Source organism: Alosa pseudoharengus, unplaced genomic scaffold (genome assembly GCF_046254945.1).
Source record: "Alosa pseudoharengus isolate Yale_2024_CS ecotype anadromous, Long Island Sound unplaced genomic scaffold, YU_APseudo_1.1 YU_APseudo_1.1_scf_6, whole genome shotgun sequence".
NCBI lineage: Eukaryota > Metazoa > Chordata > Actinopteri > Clupeiformes > Clupeidae > Alosa > Alosa pseudoharengus.
This window is the reverse complement of record NW_027468848.1, coordinates 23,470,867-23,487,379: the sequence shown is the minus strand read 5'-3', so window position 1 is coordinate 23,487,379 and position 16,513 is coordinate 23,470,867. Positions and strand designations below refer to the sequence as shown.

The window sequence follows — 16,513 nt, the reverse complement described above, 5'->3', positions numbered from 1 at the left end:
CTTTAGATTGATTAGTACAATAATAGCGTTGATTATGGCTGTGTGTGTGTGTGTGTGTGTGTGTGTGTGTGTGTGTGTGTCTCCTTCTCCTCACCAGCACTGCGGTGTTCGGCACGGCGGCTGTGTGTGTGTGTGTGTGTGTGTGTGTGTGTGTGTGTGTGTGTGTGTGCGCTATTCAGACAGATGTCAACTCATTCAGTTCACACACATAAAACAGCTGCACTTTAGCAGCTGCACTTTAGAACGATTAGTATGATAATAGCGTTGATTATGGCTGTGTGTGTGTGTGTGTGTGTGTGTGTGTGTGTGTGTGTGTCTCCTTCTCCTCACCAGCACTGCGGTGTTTGGCACGGCGGCTGCTCCAGCCACGGCGGCCTGCGGAGGGACTCCCGCCGCCTGCACCTGCCCAGCCGCCTGCACCTGGGGCTGGACCACGCCGGCCTGGGGGCCTCCAGCCGCCGCTGCCTGCTGCTGTGCTAGCTGCTGGGCCCGCTGCTGTTCGGCGAGGGCCTATGGAGGGAGAGAGAGAAAGGGGGAGGGTGGGAGGGAGAGAGAGAGGGGGAGGGAGGGAGAGAAAGGAAGAGAGAGAAAAAAAGAAAGAGAAATAGAGAGAGAGAGAAAGAGAGAGAGAGAGAGAGAGAAAGAGAGAGAGAGAGAGAGAAAGAAAGAGAGAGAGAGAGAAATAGAAAGAGAGAGAGACAGAGATGAGAGGAAGGTGCTGTTAGTACTAACACATAGGTTGTCAAACCTGCCTTGGGGCAAGGGGTACGCCATGCAGTAATTTCCATGAGTGGACCATGTTTACAGAACGTGGTGGTCTGGTTTACTCCCCGAACTGAAGAGTGTTTGTTAGGGCTGGACATTTTAATGGATTGCTTGGCTCATTTTTACAGTGCAAAATACACCCAAGCCAGAGAGCTTGGCTGTTTTATGGGAAAGTAAAGCAGCTTATTCTAATATTCACATGTTTCTGATGTTATAAAAGGTGCTGGAAAAAACCTTTGTGACACAGACACACACACACACACACACACACACACACACACACACACACACACACACACACACACACACACACACACACACACACACACACACACACACACACACACACACACACACACACACACACACACACACACACACACACACACACACACACACACCTTTTTCTCCTTGGCAATTCGCTCGGCTCGCTGTGAGGCCACCTGGATTGGGGGCAGTGGCTTGTCGTAGCTGATCCCACTGCAAATGGAGAGAGGACCAAATGTAAACGTCCACAAAGTACTGTCCCACTGCCATATCAGAGATGCGTGCACACACACACACACACACACACACACACACACACGCACACATTTCACAACCCATATCCCTCAAGGTAACCCAATTTCCACCCGGCCTTAACAGACCAGGGCGGGGGAGGTCATGACAGCGCTTCACTTTTTGTTGGGTACAATTTGATTTGCTTCAACTTGATTCTATTCAACTGAATTCATTTTAGGATGAATTATGAAGGTTGATGTTACCTCTCTGCCAGGACAGAGGCATGTTTGGGGTTCTTCTGGAATGGATTCATACCCAGTCTGAAAAAAACAAAACAAAAGCGACAAGGAGAATGTTACATCAGAGACAGGCACTCCCCATCATTAGACAAACAGATGGCACAGTTACCCCGAGCAGTGATTACATCAAACTTAACAGAGCAGCGTAGCGATCTAGGATATGACATACTTCATGATGCTACAGATATATTGTGGTGGAAAAACCCACACCAGACTCTCACTAAAAGACCAATTAGCACTCAAAACTTGATCCAAGGAGACAAGACAAGAGCCGAGACAAGACAAGAGCCGAGACAAGAGAGTTGCGGTTGACAATAGAAGTTTACTCACAATACCACAACAGTGACACAGCCTGACTAAGTCTAAGCCAATGTACCACTGCACAGTAGAGTGGATGGATATTCTACAGAAGATACTTCCCAGTGAGAAGATGCGCAAAATCTGAAGAAGGAGCTACTGTGCTCCGTCTTTTATGCTAGAAGCGAGGTCCAAGGACCTCCTGTTTCCTATACGTAACACGTCCAATCAGAATTGGGAGTTCGCCTCCTCAGCAGGTGACTGACGTTTTGGTAAACCAATCAGGGTTTTTAGCCTTATGTTATATGTGCTGACTCTTCTGTACAAAGCGTCTGTTATATGTGCTGACTGTTCTGTATAAAGCACCCTTGGGTTTTGGACCAAATGTCCACAGGCTTGGGCTTGTGGACATTTGGTGCTTACCTAGGGGTTTTGTAATGGGCAAGTCCCAACAAACAGGTGCTTACGTGAATCAGGTTGACTGGGCAATGGTTTCTGTTGCACAGTGGTACATAGGCCTTCTCTGGATAATTACTACAATATCTTCCGGTGATTTGATGAGGCAAAAATTGCAATACCAGGAGCTCATCTGATAGATGTATGTAGGGGTATGTCATCATGTCTCATGTCAGATTGGGGTGTGTAAGGTCATGAGATGTGTTGTGTTGGAGCATGCCTTATCTTACAGTGGTTTGATTAGGGTGTGTAAGTAAGGGATAATGGACGACAAGGCATTTGTTGAACAGCCAGTTTTGCTATGTCCTGAATGTCTGTCAGATTGTTATTTCATAGCTCTAAAGCAACGTGACAGTACATTTCAACTTCCCAACGAGTTTGGCGAATTAAAATACAAGTGTGATACAGCCAAAAAACTAGAGCTACTACATAGGTGTGCAATTAAAAAATAATAATAATTGACGTTCTAAACACTGCATCACAATAGGAAATTCACCCAAGCAGTGGCATAAGGTAAGGTAATGTGATGGAGCATGTCTTACAGTGGTTTGATTGGGGGGCTCCTCTTGCTGGCGATGATCTTCATGAGTTCAAAGCGGCTGCTGTAAAGCTGCATGTGGGTGGCGTTGTCGTCCTGCGTGTAGATCTGGCACGTACGCAGAGGGCGACTGTTCTTGGACTGCACACACACAGGGCAAAGACAGACACACACAAATAGTTAATGGCCAATGTATATATAAAGCGCCACCATATTTATGTTTAGCCATCCATAAGCCAACAATTTAATTAAACACTGACTGCCTTTACTGATCCATTTCATTCCGAACGGATCCTGAGAATTAACACGCTGCACAAATGTCTCCTACCTTATAAATGCTCTTGGTCTTTTTCTTGGGATTAGCCTCGTACATCAACTAAAGGGACACAGGAAAGAAAAGATTGATATTCCACAGTATGTTTCTTGGCACACAAACCATAATGACAGGACTGTGTTCACAAAAGTATTACAATATCTGTGCTGGTAAATCAAACATGCCATTGTGAGAAGGTGAATTGTATAGAAATATTGTATGCAATGGCTGTATTTCATCCTAATGTCAATGTATAGGCCTATGACTGATTTATAGTGAAAAAAACAGTGTGTGTGTGTGTGTGTGTGTGTGTGTGTGTGTGAGACTGACCTTGCCCTCCTCACGGGGGATGAGGACGTTCTCGTAGCGGCTGCGGCACTGCTTGGGCGAGCGGTAGATGCGGCTGCAGGAGTTGACCACGTCACTCACCAGGTCCCAGTTGGGGGTGTGAGCCGGGGACACGATGGTCAGGTTCAGCGGCAACTCCAGCAGCTGCTTCACAGCCTGAAGAAGAGCACAGCACAGAACAGCACAGCGGGCACAGTTAAAATCCCACACGTTCAACATACAGCTTTCAACAGTCTGAACTAGACAGCTACACAGTAGATTCAGTATTCATACGTTCTATTTGCAATAACTTTTAGTTATTAACAACTACAGATAAACAATCAAGTCTCCATCTAAACTTAAGTGTGGGAAGAGGACCAATTCTGCTAGAAAAAAAACTAACAAAACAAAAAATAAAACCAAACAAACAAGAACTCCAGAAAACTGTAAGAACACCAGAAAACTGTAAAAAACGGTCAAAGAAAAACAAAGAAAGGTGGACATCAGACCAAAAAGGAGAAGGATAAAGACTAGGAGCTTCTCTCCACTCAGGTATGCTGGGTTTCGGTGTTACCTGTAGCAGTGCCCAGTCCTCGCTGATGAGCCACTCGGGGTTGTCCTGTCCGGCCTCGGCGGCCGGTTTGACCAGGGCAGGCAGCGGCTTGGGGAAGGGCGCCTGCTGCTTGAGCGAGAAGTTCTTCTTCTGCTCCTTGCCCTCGCGACGCACCTTCAGCATGCTGGCCTTGTCAAAGAGGGAACGCGGCGGGATGACCGCCTCACCGTGCCCCTTCTTCTTCTTACGGCCCACCGCTGAGACAGAGATGGACACGGAGACACACACACACACACAAACAAGGTTGGCACAAGCACAAGATCTAGTTCCTAGACACAAAGCATGAACACTGAACAGGAATATGGATAATAATATGTGGTGATAAAAAAAGGAGTTCTGTGTATGTATGAGAGAGAGGGAGAGGGAGAGAGAGAGAGAGCGGGAGAAAAGGAGGGGGGCTGAGTGTGTGTGTGAGGAGGGTCATACTCACCAGATGGGTCCATCTTGAGTCTCTTGTGCTCCTTGCGCACATATACAGGTGGGAGTTTGGACTCTGGCATGGGTGCAGTGTCGTACATCAGGCAGATGACTGAGTCAATGTAGATGTCATTATCATCCTGCGGCGGTGTCGGTGGGGTCCACAGCTGCAAACAAAACACAATGAGATGTGTGAGTTGCCATTCTAACGTGCAAGTCCTTCAATTGCTAGTAGTGTGGGTAGTCAATAAACAAATGTAATAGCTCTGTGTGGGAATCGATGGTGTTGCTATTTTACAGATGTGTGCTCCATTACCCAACATTGTAGACGTGTAAACTTACTGGCATGATTTCCGTCTGGCCGTCTTCATGCTCAAATACGTACTCCTGATGGGCAGAGGAAAAAACGTTATTAGCCTGTGCAAGACACTACGGGAATAACGGCTCATCTCAGTGTGGCGTCTGTGTTGTGGTGCTAGCTACCATATTGTAGGCATCCTCTCTGGTGTAAGTGAATAGGTCATCCTCCTCCTCCATGATCAGCCTCTCCTCCTGCTCCACCTTCAGCTTCTGTTGCTGCTCGAGCTCCCAGCCATGCTTGGCACTCTCTATACGCTCCTGAACACACACACACACACACACCATCACCGCACTGCTTATACCAGTCTGCACAGCTTTCATCACTAATGATGATATTCATCACTTTATTGAAAAACCCATTTGGTAAATGTTGGTTATTGCTATGCTATGTTCAATGTGTGTGCTGTGTGGATGCAATTCTGCAGTGTGTGGGTGAATATGGAAGGAGGAAGCCACACACCTGGGCCATCTTCTCATCCTCCCTGCAGTGCAGATACTCCAGGTAGTGCAGGGCGTACTTCTCTATGGGCGTCAGCTGGGAATTAAGAGGAAAGAAGCCATTACTCACAGCTTAATAAAGCACTGAACAATGACATTCCACATGAGAATAGCATTGCTGACATCAGCGTCTGTGGTGCACACCTGAAATAGATAAAGTAGGAGGGAAACTACCTACTCTGCAGGTTAATCACAATTTCAACTCACACAATCAATGCCGTTACAAGTGCAGAATAATCTGATTACGGTAAAACACCAATCGGATCATTATCAGAATTCGGAATATTCCAGTTTACATGCTAAGCGAACCAGTAAAAAATCTGATTCCATGATGACACATCTCCATTCAGAAGTTATGATGATCTTCAAATAAAGTATTGTTTACATGAAGGGTTTAATCAGATTGAAATGATATACTCAAGGTTATTTATTCAGATTTCATAAAATTGGATTTCAGTCTGATTACACAATTTACATTACGAATGTTATTACATGACAGATTTAATAGTATAATCAGACTGAAGACTGACATTAGACCACTGCACTCGGCTACTACAAGCCATTACTGAGGCCAGTGTACCTGGTCCATGACCGCAGTGAGCTCCTCCAACTGCAAGGCGTCCTCCTTCACGTCCTCCTCCACCTCCTCTGCTCCCTCCTTCTTCACCTCCTGCTGCGTTTCTTTCTTCTCGTCCAGCTCGTCTTCCTCCGCCCCCTCTTCCTCCACCGTGTCGGCGAGCGTGGGCTCCAGGCTGATGTGGTTGAGGGCCTGGATGTAGGGGCGCGCCACGCGGGGGGAGATGGCCTCCGATGCGGACGGCTCCTGGTGCAGCACCACAAACTCCTCCACCTTCTCCCCCGAGCCCGCCTCCACCTCAAACAGGTCCTGGATGGTCCGCTGGAGGAGGGGAGGGGAGGGGAGAGAGGAGAGAGAGAGAGAGAGGGAGAGAGGAGAGAGAGAGAGAGAGAGAGAGAGAGAGAGAGAGAGAGAGAGAGAGAGAGAGAGAGCGAGAGAGAGAGAGAGAGAAAGGTGGGTAAGTCAGGAGGCAACCTTTAGAGCCACGTCTAAATTCATAATATACAGTACAATACACACTTTTTATCTCATCCCATAATTCCATCTGTCTATGTGAGGGTGCGTTGGGGGCCACTCACCTGGGTGAGGAAGGCCAGGGTGTAGTCTGTGCCCTGGGCTGCCACCTCTCTGATCAGGTCCTTGGTGCCGCTCTTCAGCAGCTTCTCCTCTATGGAGTTCCCACTCTCCAATCTGCAATAGTTACACACACTTGTTGTAGTAGCACAAACATCTAATTGTATAATTGAAACTTTCAATACACCCAGATTTTTCTAAATACTAAAGTTCATCAATGTTTATGATTGACCACTTTTACTTTCAACAAAGACAAATAAACAAAACAATGATGTGTGTGGTTTTTTTTTTATACACTAGGCAGCACAAAGCAAACCTCTTGGCCACTGACCTGTAGATGTGGATGTCTTTGGAGCGGCCGATCTTGTCACACCACTCCTGGGTGCGGGTGTCCATGCTGGGGTTCAGGTCGGTGTCGTAGAACACCACGGTGTCGGCGTCCAGCACGGGCCCCACGGCCGAGCAGCAGCGATTGGTCAGGATGGTGCAGAACACCTGCCGGTTCCGGTTGAAGCTCTTCACCTGCTCCTAGGAGGACACCAGGAGAGTCAGTATCACACACGAAGGATATCCGTATCATACAAACCTCTTAGAGTGCCCATAGATGCGGATTGTGCTAGCCAATCATTGTTGAGGCCATAGGTTAAAAAATTCACTCATGCAATATGAAAAAAAAATACAACCACAGAGATAAACATGCCAAGAAAAGTAAGCCCAGAACATACCCACAAACAATGGGTGAAATTGTATAGATTTTCTAGATGAGAAAGGCCAGGGATGAGAAGATGGGAATGAGAAGCATCAATTACACTATCGAGTGATACTTTTGAAGCAGACGAAGAGCACGGCGCATATTAACTGGAACATTTGGACGTGCATTACATGCACATCATGCGAGACAATCACTGTCGGCATCTCTTAGGCCCTGAAGAGGAATAGCGTCCTCCAGGGAGGGAAGAGCGCTCGTTACTCTGTCCCCGTGAAAAAGCCGGGACTGCTGCGAGATGACAGCATATCCCGGTGTTAGAAGGGGAAACCAACAACACACACAGAGACAGTGAGTGTGAGTGTGTGTGTGTGTGTGTGTGTGTGTGTGTGTGTGTGAGTAAGAATGAGTGAGAAGCTAGTTAGACCAAAAGGGAATAAGGGTATTGAAAGATATTACACCCAAAACCTCTGGCTGACTGCATGCACACGAGAGCCAAGCAGAAGCACATGAATGAATGGTGATGATGCTGATGATGATGACGAAGGGTGTTAGCGGAGATCGGCCGTACCTGTCGCTCCTCGCTGCTCAGGCTCTCGTCCACGCGCACGTAGGTGAGGAGGCGGTGGTCCAGGAAGGCCTCCAGGATGTCTAGCATGCGCAGCATCTGGGTGAAGATCAGAACGCGCCGGTTCTCCGCCCGCAACTTGTGTAACAGGATGGCCAAAGCCTCCAGCTTACCTACACACACACACACACACACACACACACACACACACACACACACACACACACACACCAAAAGGTCATATCTCAGAGGACAGCTCCTCACTTCATGTTCACTTCTACTAACATATGGACTTTCTTAGTCATCAAAAGCTAAGAGTTTGGTTCCAAAACACTATATCTCCATTTTTGATGAATGTGTTTTGGATGCCATTTTTTAAAGTCATGTAATTTAATTGTGTATTTCAGGTAATGTCAATTAAATTGCAATTGTGTTGTTTTGATTGAGTGAAGATAAATCAAACAAAAATACCCAATTACAGTTCTACTGAAAATACTTTGAAAACAAAATGTAAAAGAATTATTTATGAAAATTGATTTAAACGTTTTTAAAGCGTTTCAGAACTAAACTCTCCATATATAGACTGCGGGTAGGTGGTGGGGTGGGGTCGGGTGAGGCACTCATGTTGATAAAACAATCTCTCTATAAAAGGGAACAGATATGAAAACCCATCTGCCACGTCTGTCTGACTGACTGACCTGAGTCCACCTCCAGGGCCCGCCGGTCGGGCAGACACACCAGAGGCACACAGGCCGCCCGGCGGATGTCAGAGGAGTGAGCCGCAGCGGCCTCCTGGAGGCGACGCGTCAGGGACTTCTGCTCCAGGCTGTAGGGAGCCGGCGGATTGGCTGCGTACATCTGTGGAGGAGGGGCTACAGCAGCAGGAACCACACAGGAGAACCTGGACCAAAATAAATCAAATAAAATAAAAGAAATTGGATATTATTTCCGAACTCTCACAGCCTAACTCGAAGCAAGCAACATTTTATTAAAGTATCAACTGAAAGCTCCTCATGACAAAAGGAGTCTCCATATCCAAAAAATAAACCAAGAACAAAACCCACAGATGATGGACAAAATTCAATTCAATTTCAAGATGAGGGAGGCCAGAGAGGAGGATGAGAATGAGAAAGTATCAGTCACAGCATGAAGTGCCACTTGTGAAGCAGATGAAGAGCAGAGAGCATAGTAATTGGAACATTTGAAGCACAGCCATGCGGTTCATGCCAGACAATCACTGTCGGCATCTCTTAGGCCCTGAAGAGGAATAGCGTCCTCCAGGGAGGGAAGAGCGCTCGTTACTCTGTCCCCGTGAAAAAGCCGGGACTGCTGCGAGATGACAGCATATCCCGGTGTTAGAAGGGGAAACCAAACACACACAGACAACACACACACACACACACACAGATTCAGAGGCAAAGAGAGGAAAAGACAGAGAGAAAAGCTAGATTCCATGGTAGAGACCAAAAGTGAATGGGGTATTAAAATGCATTACACCCAACACCACCACCTGACTGCATGCACACGAGAGCCAAGCAGAAGCACCAGACAGCCTCCGGCGAGAGAGAACGGAGTTTGTTGACGCTGGGTTGGGGTTGCATGATGACCCCCTTAGCCTGCGCTCGTCTCATACCTTCTGGTGACGTCCTCCACGGCCTCTTGTCTGTCCGTGCGGGACAGCAGGGCCGAGCGCAGGGGCGCCACCGTGCCCACGCAGGTCTGGCGGGCCCTCTGGCAGCCGGCGCTGCCCACCCAGCTCCACTGGGGCTGTGCCACGGAGGCGGCAGCGGCGTGCGTCGGGCGGCGGTGGGAGAGTGCCGAGCAGGCCTGCAGGAGGTCGCGGCCGTACAGCACCGAGCGGGAGCAGCGGCGCTCGTTAACGGTCAGCAGGCGGGTGAGGCGCTCCCGGGAGAGCTGCAGGCGCTCCTCGCTCGACTCCTAACAGGACGCACACACACACACACACACACACATTAGTGCATATGTACACACGTACACAAAAACACACACTAGTCACAGTCAACTGTGCACAAACATGATTATACATCCACACATATTCAGGCAAAACTGCACAAGAATATATCCGCACATATATGCATATACATGTACGCATATACATAGGCGTATGCATACATATACATGGACAAACCCCCCCCAAAAAAATTGTATAAAGATATAAAAAAAGTTAAAGATGTAAATGATGTGTGTATTGCATGTGGACATCACCTGTTGCATGGCTTGTGTGGAGGTAGGGGTCTTGCCATTGGCTGCAGTGTCTGGAGGGGCAGAGTTGGTGGCATTAGTGGTGGCCGAGAGGGTACCTGTTGCTACTCCAGGTGCATCGTGGAGGGAAAAACGTGATAGAAAAGTCAGGGCTTTTTGCACACAAGCACAACACACCAATCAATACTAGTGTACCGAAGATGTGCAGACACGGCCTTTGACGTTTCTGTACAACCCGCAAGATTCATTCTGAACATGGTGCAGATTTCATTGATGCAGGCAGTTATACATGAGTGTTTATGCGCTACAACTCTAGATCTATGGCTCTACTAATAAAACCCAAGCGTTTACTGGACTCGCTTTTTTACTGTGCTAAGTGCTAAGTACTGTTTTAGTGCTAAGGATGAATGTCTGTAGTGAGGTGACTTCATGCCTCGGACCTCGCGCCTCACCTGGATGTGTGGTCGTGGAGGTGGCGGCGGTGGCGGCAGCAGCAGTGGGAGCAGCGGAGGCAGGCGGAGGGGTGCCCGGGGTGCTGGGGGTGGCATTGGGCACGGCCACCGGCTGAGTGGCGACTGTCTGCATCACCATGGAGCCCTGCGGCCGCAGCAACGGCTGGCCCGGAGCCGAGACGATTTGCAGGATGTTACCTGAGAGAGAGAGAGAGAGAGAGAGAGAGAGAAAGAGAAAGAGAAAGAGAGAGTTACAATGGTGGAGCTATAACTGTGGGTTAATAGACTTAGTAGAAAGGGAGAAGAACCTGACCAGGAAAAACACATCCATCACCTTTTACATTACATTAGGCTGACGCATTTTTAACCAAAGCGACTAACAACATGGTAACAGTTAAGTTTTAAAGCAATTCTCTCAACAATTTTAGGACAATTTAAAAACGGTAGAGTACAGTAAGACTAAGTGCATCAGTGATTGCTGTTTTTAAACAGTGGAGTGTCAGTTCAAGATGGCTGGTAAGTACTACCCTGGAAATCCAGAGTTCTCGCGAGAGCACAATGGAATTGTCTCTGCGAGACACTCTGGCAAAGAGCAATGATGCACGTTACTTTTACCCCAACATTCCGGGGAACCAGCTAAACTGATGAAGACAGCGCTGCAACTTTGGAGGACTGTACACATTGGTCGTAGTGTTATCCGATTGCGTCGAAGTCCGAAATCATTCAGGGTAAACATGGTCTAGTGTTATCCAGTTGCGTGCAGTGAGATTTTTAAATGCATGCTTGTTGCCGCCCCTCGAGTTGGGCCATTACATTGCTCTTGGCCAGACCCTTAATCTTTCTAGATTATCAGGGTCTGGATTTTCCAGGCTAGGTAAGTGCTAGGATCAGCAAGACTTGTTGCAAGTGGTGCTATGAGAGATGTTCTTTAAAGAGCTGGGTCTTCAGGAGTTTTTTGAAAATGGAGAGGGATGTCCTTGCCCTTGTAGGAACTGGCAGATGAGAAAAGTTTGGATTGGCCTGAGCGTACCGGTGGTAGAGCTAGACGTTTTTACTAATGAATTTAATTTAATTTAATTTATTGTACTTATATAGCGCCAAAACATTACACATGTATCATGGCGCTTTACAGAATGTAGGCAATCAGAGAAAAAGAAAAGAGGGAGAAAAGAAAAGGAAGAAAGAAAGAAAGAAAGAAGGCCCATGGGTAACAGGGGAGAGGAAAAACTCCCTACAATTGGAGATACATATAATAATAATAATATAATAACTTCAATTTATATAGCGCCTTTCAAGATACCCAAGGTCGCTTTACAAGAGTGGGAGTAGGGGGGTAGGGGCAGGGTGGGGGTTTAGGGTGGGTAGGCAAGAGAGAAGAGGTGTGTTTTGAGGTGCTTTTGGAACTGTGTCAGAGAAGTGGCGGAACGGATAGGAGGGGGCAGGGTGTTCTAAAGGGTAGGGGCAATTGCACAGAAAGCCCTGTCACCAAAGGTCTTGAGTCTGGAAGAAACCTCGAGCAGATCCACGACCCAAGGGCCTGACCCATCTGCCTAGGGTCAATATGGACAGTAAGGTCTGTCTTCTCTAATGAAGACAGTAGTAAACTACAAAAGGTCCACTACAAATTAAAAACCAAAAACAAACGCAGACTTAAAAAGTCTACTACAAATTAAAAACCAGAAACAAATGCAGACTAAAAAGGTATACTACAAATTAAAATTAAAAAACAAAATGCAGACTAAAAATTAGACAATAGAAAGTCAGCTACAGTCCAGTCAGAGAGAGCAGAACAGAGGTGGGGAATATAAGAAAGAGGTATGAATGTTGGTTGTACATTACCCAGAGTGCCTTGCAGCTGCAGGGGCTGGCCGGTGGTGAGCTGCCGCAGCTGGCTGGGCGAGAGCGTGAACTTGTTGCCCTGGAACTGCAGGGTGACTGGCGTCTCCGGCTGGGCCACGCGGCCCTGACCACCCGCGGCACCACCGGCACCCGCCAGAGACGCCAGCTGGGCAATCTTTACCACATCTCCACCTTCAACAGGGGAGAACACACACACACACACACAGGAAAAAGAGGAGACACACACACACACACAAAGTCAGACAGACAAACAACAAGAATAAAGCAGAAAAACACAAACGTTACAGGGAAGAAGAGATCAACACACATCAAAAACACACAGAGACAGGACCAAACACACACACACACACACACACGCAAAGCTTAAATTAAAAAAACATCACACAAATCAGTCATGAAAATGTGGCTGTAAACAAAATCCAAATCCAAAAATCCCAACAATCCAAATCCAACAGTGTCTTGGTTAGTTAAAAGTGTGACCAACGCAACTAGAACATGCACAACCAGGGTGGGTTAAAAACAAGTGGGTCTTGTCAAACTGTCACCAAACCCTACAGGGAGGTGGGGTAGGGTCGGGTCGGAGGCAACCAAAAGAAAAACACAGCAGTCTTCAACACAGATAGAAGCCTGAAACAAACATAGTTTGTCAGTTAAGTGCAGTGCGTTAAACCGCTTGCTCAACCACACGCCATCAGAGCCTGATTAGATCAGCTAATCTGGATGTTCCAACAATTATCCCCAGTATGGCTGGTGGTCATCCACTAACACTGGGCATACTGGGAATCGGGGACCCACATATTCTACTCTTAACCTTGTGTGTTTTGGTGCATGTGACCTGATTATATGATATCATTAGTGGCTCAGTAATGTAAATGACGTAAAGTGCCTGGTCACTATGACCATGATTATAGGGTATAAGGTTTATTAGAGTCTGTCCATGCGCACATGGGGGCTTTTGCAGCGTAGACTGTGTGGTAACAAAAACAAACAAAATAATAATAATAATACAAAAAAAAAAATCGGTGGGTACATGGAAGTCTGCACAGAGCTTCAAGGCACGCACACTTTAGTCGTGACATTTAAGTCACTCACACCCTAGTGGACCCTTGGGTGCGTGCTGAGTAGAACACTGGTCTAAGTGAGAGAGAGAGTGAGTGTGTGTGTGTGTGTGTGTGTGTGGAGTTCAGCTCTGAGGCAGTGTGGTTGAGAGGGTCTCTGGTGTGGTGGGTGGGTAAGGGGGTGAGGCGGCACTGGGGACCCCCCCCCTGAGAGAAGCATGGCCACCGCATCATGCTCGGCAGCAGTGCACATCTGGCAGTGCCCAGACAGAGGAGTCCAGAAAAGAGAACAAACCAAAACAAACAAACAACAACCAAAACAACAACATACGTTAATCAACTAAAAGAGGAGGTGTGTGTGTGTGTGTGTGTGTGGGGGGGGGGGGTCAAAGAGAAACTGGTGCTGTAAGGGGTCTTGTCCCGTGTCTCTGCAGGCTCAGAAACAAAGAGGGATTAGTGTTAAAGGAGAGGACTGGGGGTGAGGAGGAGGAGGAGGAGGAGGAGAGAACCAAGGCTGGGGGGTGAGGAGGAGGAGAGAACCAAGGCTGGGGGTGAGGAGGAGGAGAGAACCAAGGCTGGGGGTGAGAAGGAGGAGAGAACCAAGGCTGGGGGGTGAGGAGGAGGAGAGAACCAAGGCTGGGGGTGAGGAGGAGGAGAGAACCAAGGCTGGGGGACAGGGGGTGGGTGAGGAGGAGGGGGGCCGGTGGAGGGAATGAGGGTGGGCTACTGAGGGGGATGAGGGTGCTGGTCATGCAGTAGTCTTTGGGGACAAGAGGCTGAGAGAGGCACCAGCAGGAGGACTACTGTTCCCAGAGTCCTTTGAGCTCTCCAGTCGGCCTCAATACACCGAAATCCATTACAGTTCATCATTTTAATCTTAGCTGGACTTCGTCTATAGTTGTGCTTTCATGTATGTTCATGTAAAAGTTTCATGTAACTAGATACTAAAAACTAAAAAAACATAATATGGATTTTCAATATGCACTCAACATGACCAACATATTTTTAGGATCAACTTTCATTTATCATCAGATAACCTTTTAGTTGTATTAGTGGTGTTATCATATGCACTTCATATTTCAGTTGCCTCTTTTGTGTCATAAAGCAGATCTTTTCAAATAGAGCTAAGAGCAGCCTCCTGGTGGCTCTCGCTCACCCTCCTCTCCGCCTTGTAGTGTACCTGCCTTCGTCTGCTGTGATGAACACGTGTGGGGTGCTCAGAGAGAGAGAGAGAGAGAGCAGGAGAGAGAGAGAGAGAGAGAGAGAGAGAGAGAGAGAGAGAGAGAGAGAAAGAGAGCAGGGGAGAAAGAGAGAGAGAGAGCAGGAGAGAGCAGGAGAGAGAGAGAGAGAGAGAGAGAGAGAGAAAGAGAGAGAGAGAGAGAGAGAGAGAGAGGAAAGAAAGAAAGAAAGAGAGAGAGAGAGAGCAAGCGCGCGAGAGAGAGAGATGGAGGGGTGGGTAGGGAGGGAGGAAGAGGGTGATGGATGAGCCCACTTACTAGGCAGGCGTGCCTGGGCCTGGGAGCTGAGGACCAGCCTCTGGGAGACCAGGCCCGGCTGCAGGGCCTGAGGGGGCGCGATCGCCCGGGGAGGGACAGCGCCCGTGGGGAGGGGGGCAGGGAGTGGGACGCCCCCCCGCCCCGCTGGAGGGGCAGAGGAGGAAGAGGAGGAGGCCATCTGAACCGCTGTGGAGTGATAATGGAAGGAGGGGGGGGGGGGCGGAGGGGGGTCAAGGGATCTACTGTTAGGAAGGCCATCTGAGACAATAACAGTACTGTAACACTGGGGGCTGTCTGTAGCCTGTATGGCATGAGGGATGGCAAAATGGAATGACTCCAATGACTAGATTTCCCACGACTGTTTAATGATAGAGAGACCCCTAAATCATGAAAGTGCATTCAAGGATTCTTATTAGGATAAAATGTTATCATTAACCATTAACAGACACATATACACACAAAATGCAACCAGTTATTAAAGCTTATATCACAAGTCTTATATCATTAGTGATAAAGTTGCAGTTTTTAACACTCATTAGTAAAATCCAAGCAATAAAGCACCAAGGGCCTGTGGTCAAAAGGTTTAGTAGCATCTACAGCAAAACTTGCATCTAACACACACATACAATATCCATCCCCAAACAGCACAAACACGGAAAACATTGCCATTACCATTCTTAATGTTCAACTGGTTGTGTGTTTGTTGTGTGTGAGTGAGTGTGTGTATATGTGTGTGTGAGTGTGTGTGTGTGTGTGTGTGTGAGTGAGTGAGTGTGTGTGTGTGTGTGTGTGTGAGAGTGAGTGAGTGAGTGAGAGTGTATTTGTGTTCTTACCCTGTGTGGAGGCTGTAGTAGTGACCGGTGACTTGCCCCTGGGCTGGCCCGTGGCTCCGGAGGTGGCGGTGGCAGCGGTGGTAGTGGTGGGGGCGGCAGTGCTGGCCGTGGGCCGGTGGGCCGGGCTGGTGCCGGTCAGGGCTACCAGGCGGCCCTCGGGCTTGGTGCCATACTGCACAGGCAGGAACAACCTGGGAAGATACCATGTAGAGCTTCAGAAGACTGACCAAGAGAAGACGTCAAAGTATTTTATAGATAGTAGTAGTTTTATAGGGCACATGTTTTCACTTCAAAATTCAGCTATGGAATAACTAGGGCCATAAAGTTTAAGACTGTCTCATCCTAAGGTTACACATTTGGCATGTAACACCCAGTGGTGGAATAATCTGTATATGGGTAAATGTGGCAGCATGTGGCATTTTCATGTGTTGATCTTGGCCTTTGTGCAGTGGATAGTGTATATTTTTGTATGCCTATCCACGTGTGTGTGTGTCCATCCACATACATGTGTGCTTTGTGTGTGTGTGGAATGGTGTGCACACTACATACTTCATGGGTTTGATCTTGCAGGCTTTGGGTCGGGCTGGCGCTTCTGGGGCGCTGTGGATCTCCTCGATAAGCTGCCGGGTCACCTTCAGCTTGGGGATGACCTCCTCAGTCTCATAGCGACTCAGCTTGTTCTCATTGTTGATCAGGTCGAACAAGGATAGGTCCAAGCTCTACCACACACACACACACACGCACACACACACACACACACACACACACACACACACACACAGA

The 16,513-nt window shown here is 47.9% G+C and overlaps 1 protein-coding gene and 2 non-coding genes across 9 annotated transcripts in view; all 3 read right to left on the bottom strand.

Annotated features, from left to right (window-relative positions):
- Positions 1–16,513, bottom strand: part of ep400 (E1A binding protein p400) — a 42,912-nt gene that overhangs the window by 9,824 nt on the left and 16,575 nt on the right. For 5 of the 7 annotated variants that reach the window (XM_076270791.1, XM_076270794.1, XM_076270792.1 and 2 more), the window contains exons 20-42: positions 16,280–16,449; positions 15,731–15,921; positions 14,898–15,083; positions 12,323–12,514; positions 10,484–10,681; positions 10,035–10,135; positions 9,442–9,746; positions 8,507–8,709; positions 7,812–7,981; positions 6,866–7,062; positions 6,540–6,651; positions 5,965–6,282; positions 5,347–5,421; positions 5,010–5,144; positions 4,869–4,913; positions 4,540–4,693; positions 4,071–4,306; positions 3,500–3,673; positions 3,185–3,232; positions 2,861–2,997; positions 1,530–1,586; positions 1,167–1,245; positions 331–510 (exon numbers count right to left, since the gene is read on the bottom strand). In XM_076270791.1, the coding sequence (XP_076126906.1) occupies positions 331–510; positions 1,167–1,245; positions 1,530–1,586; positions 2,861–2,997; positions 3,185–3,232; positions 3,500–3,673; positions 4,071–4,306; positions 4,540–4,693; positions 4,869–4,913; positions 5,010–5,144; positions 5,347–5,421; positions 5,965–6,282; positions 6,540–6,651; positions 6,866–7,062; positions 7,812–7,981; positions 8,507–8,709; positions 9,442–9,746; positions 10,035–10,135; positions 10,484–10,681; positions 12,323–12,514; positions 14,898–15,083; positions 15,731–15,921; positions 16,280–16,449 (3,663 nt within the window). The remainder of the gene's footprint in view (positions 1–330; positions 511–1,166; positions 1,246–1,529; positions 1,587–2,860; positions 2,998–3,184; positions 3,233–3,499; positions 3,674–4,070; positions 4,307–4,539; positions 4,694–4,868; positions 4,914–5,009; positions 5,145–5,346; positions 5,422–5,964; positions 6,283–6,539; positions 6,652–6,865; positions 7,063–7,811; positions 7,982–8,506; positions 8,710–9,441; positions 9,747–10,034; positions 10,136–10,483; positions 10,682–12,322; positions 12,515–14,897; positions 15,084–15,730; positions 15,922–16,279; positions 16,450–16,513) is intronic. The other 2 variants (XM_076270793.1, XM_076270795.1) reach the window with 2 other exon arrangements.
- Positions 7,439–7,570, bottom strand: LOC143106963 (small nucleolar RNA SNORA49). Its single transcript, XR_012983757.1, has one exon. It is a non-coding gene; the product is annotated as a small nucleolar RNA SNORA49 (small nucleolar RNA).
- LOC143106962 (small nucleolar RNA SNORA49) lies at positions 9,045–9,176 on the bottom strand. Its single transcript, XR_012983756.1, has one exon. It is a non-coding gene; the product is annotated as a small nucleolar RNA SNORA49 (small nucleolar RNA).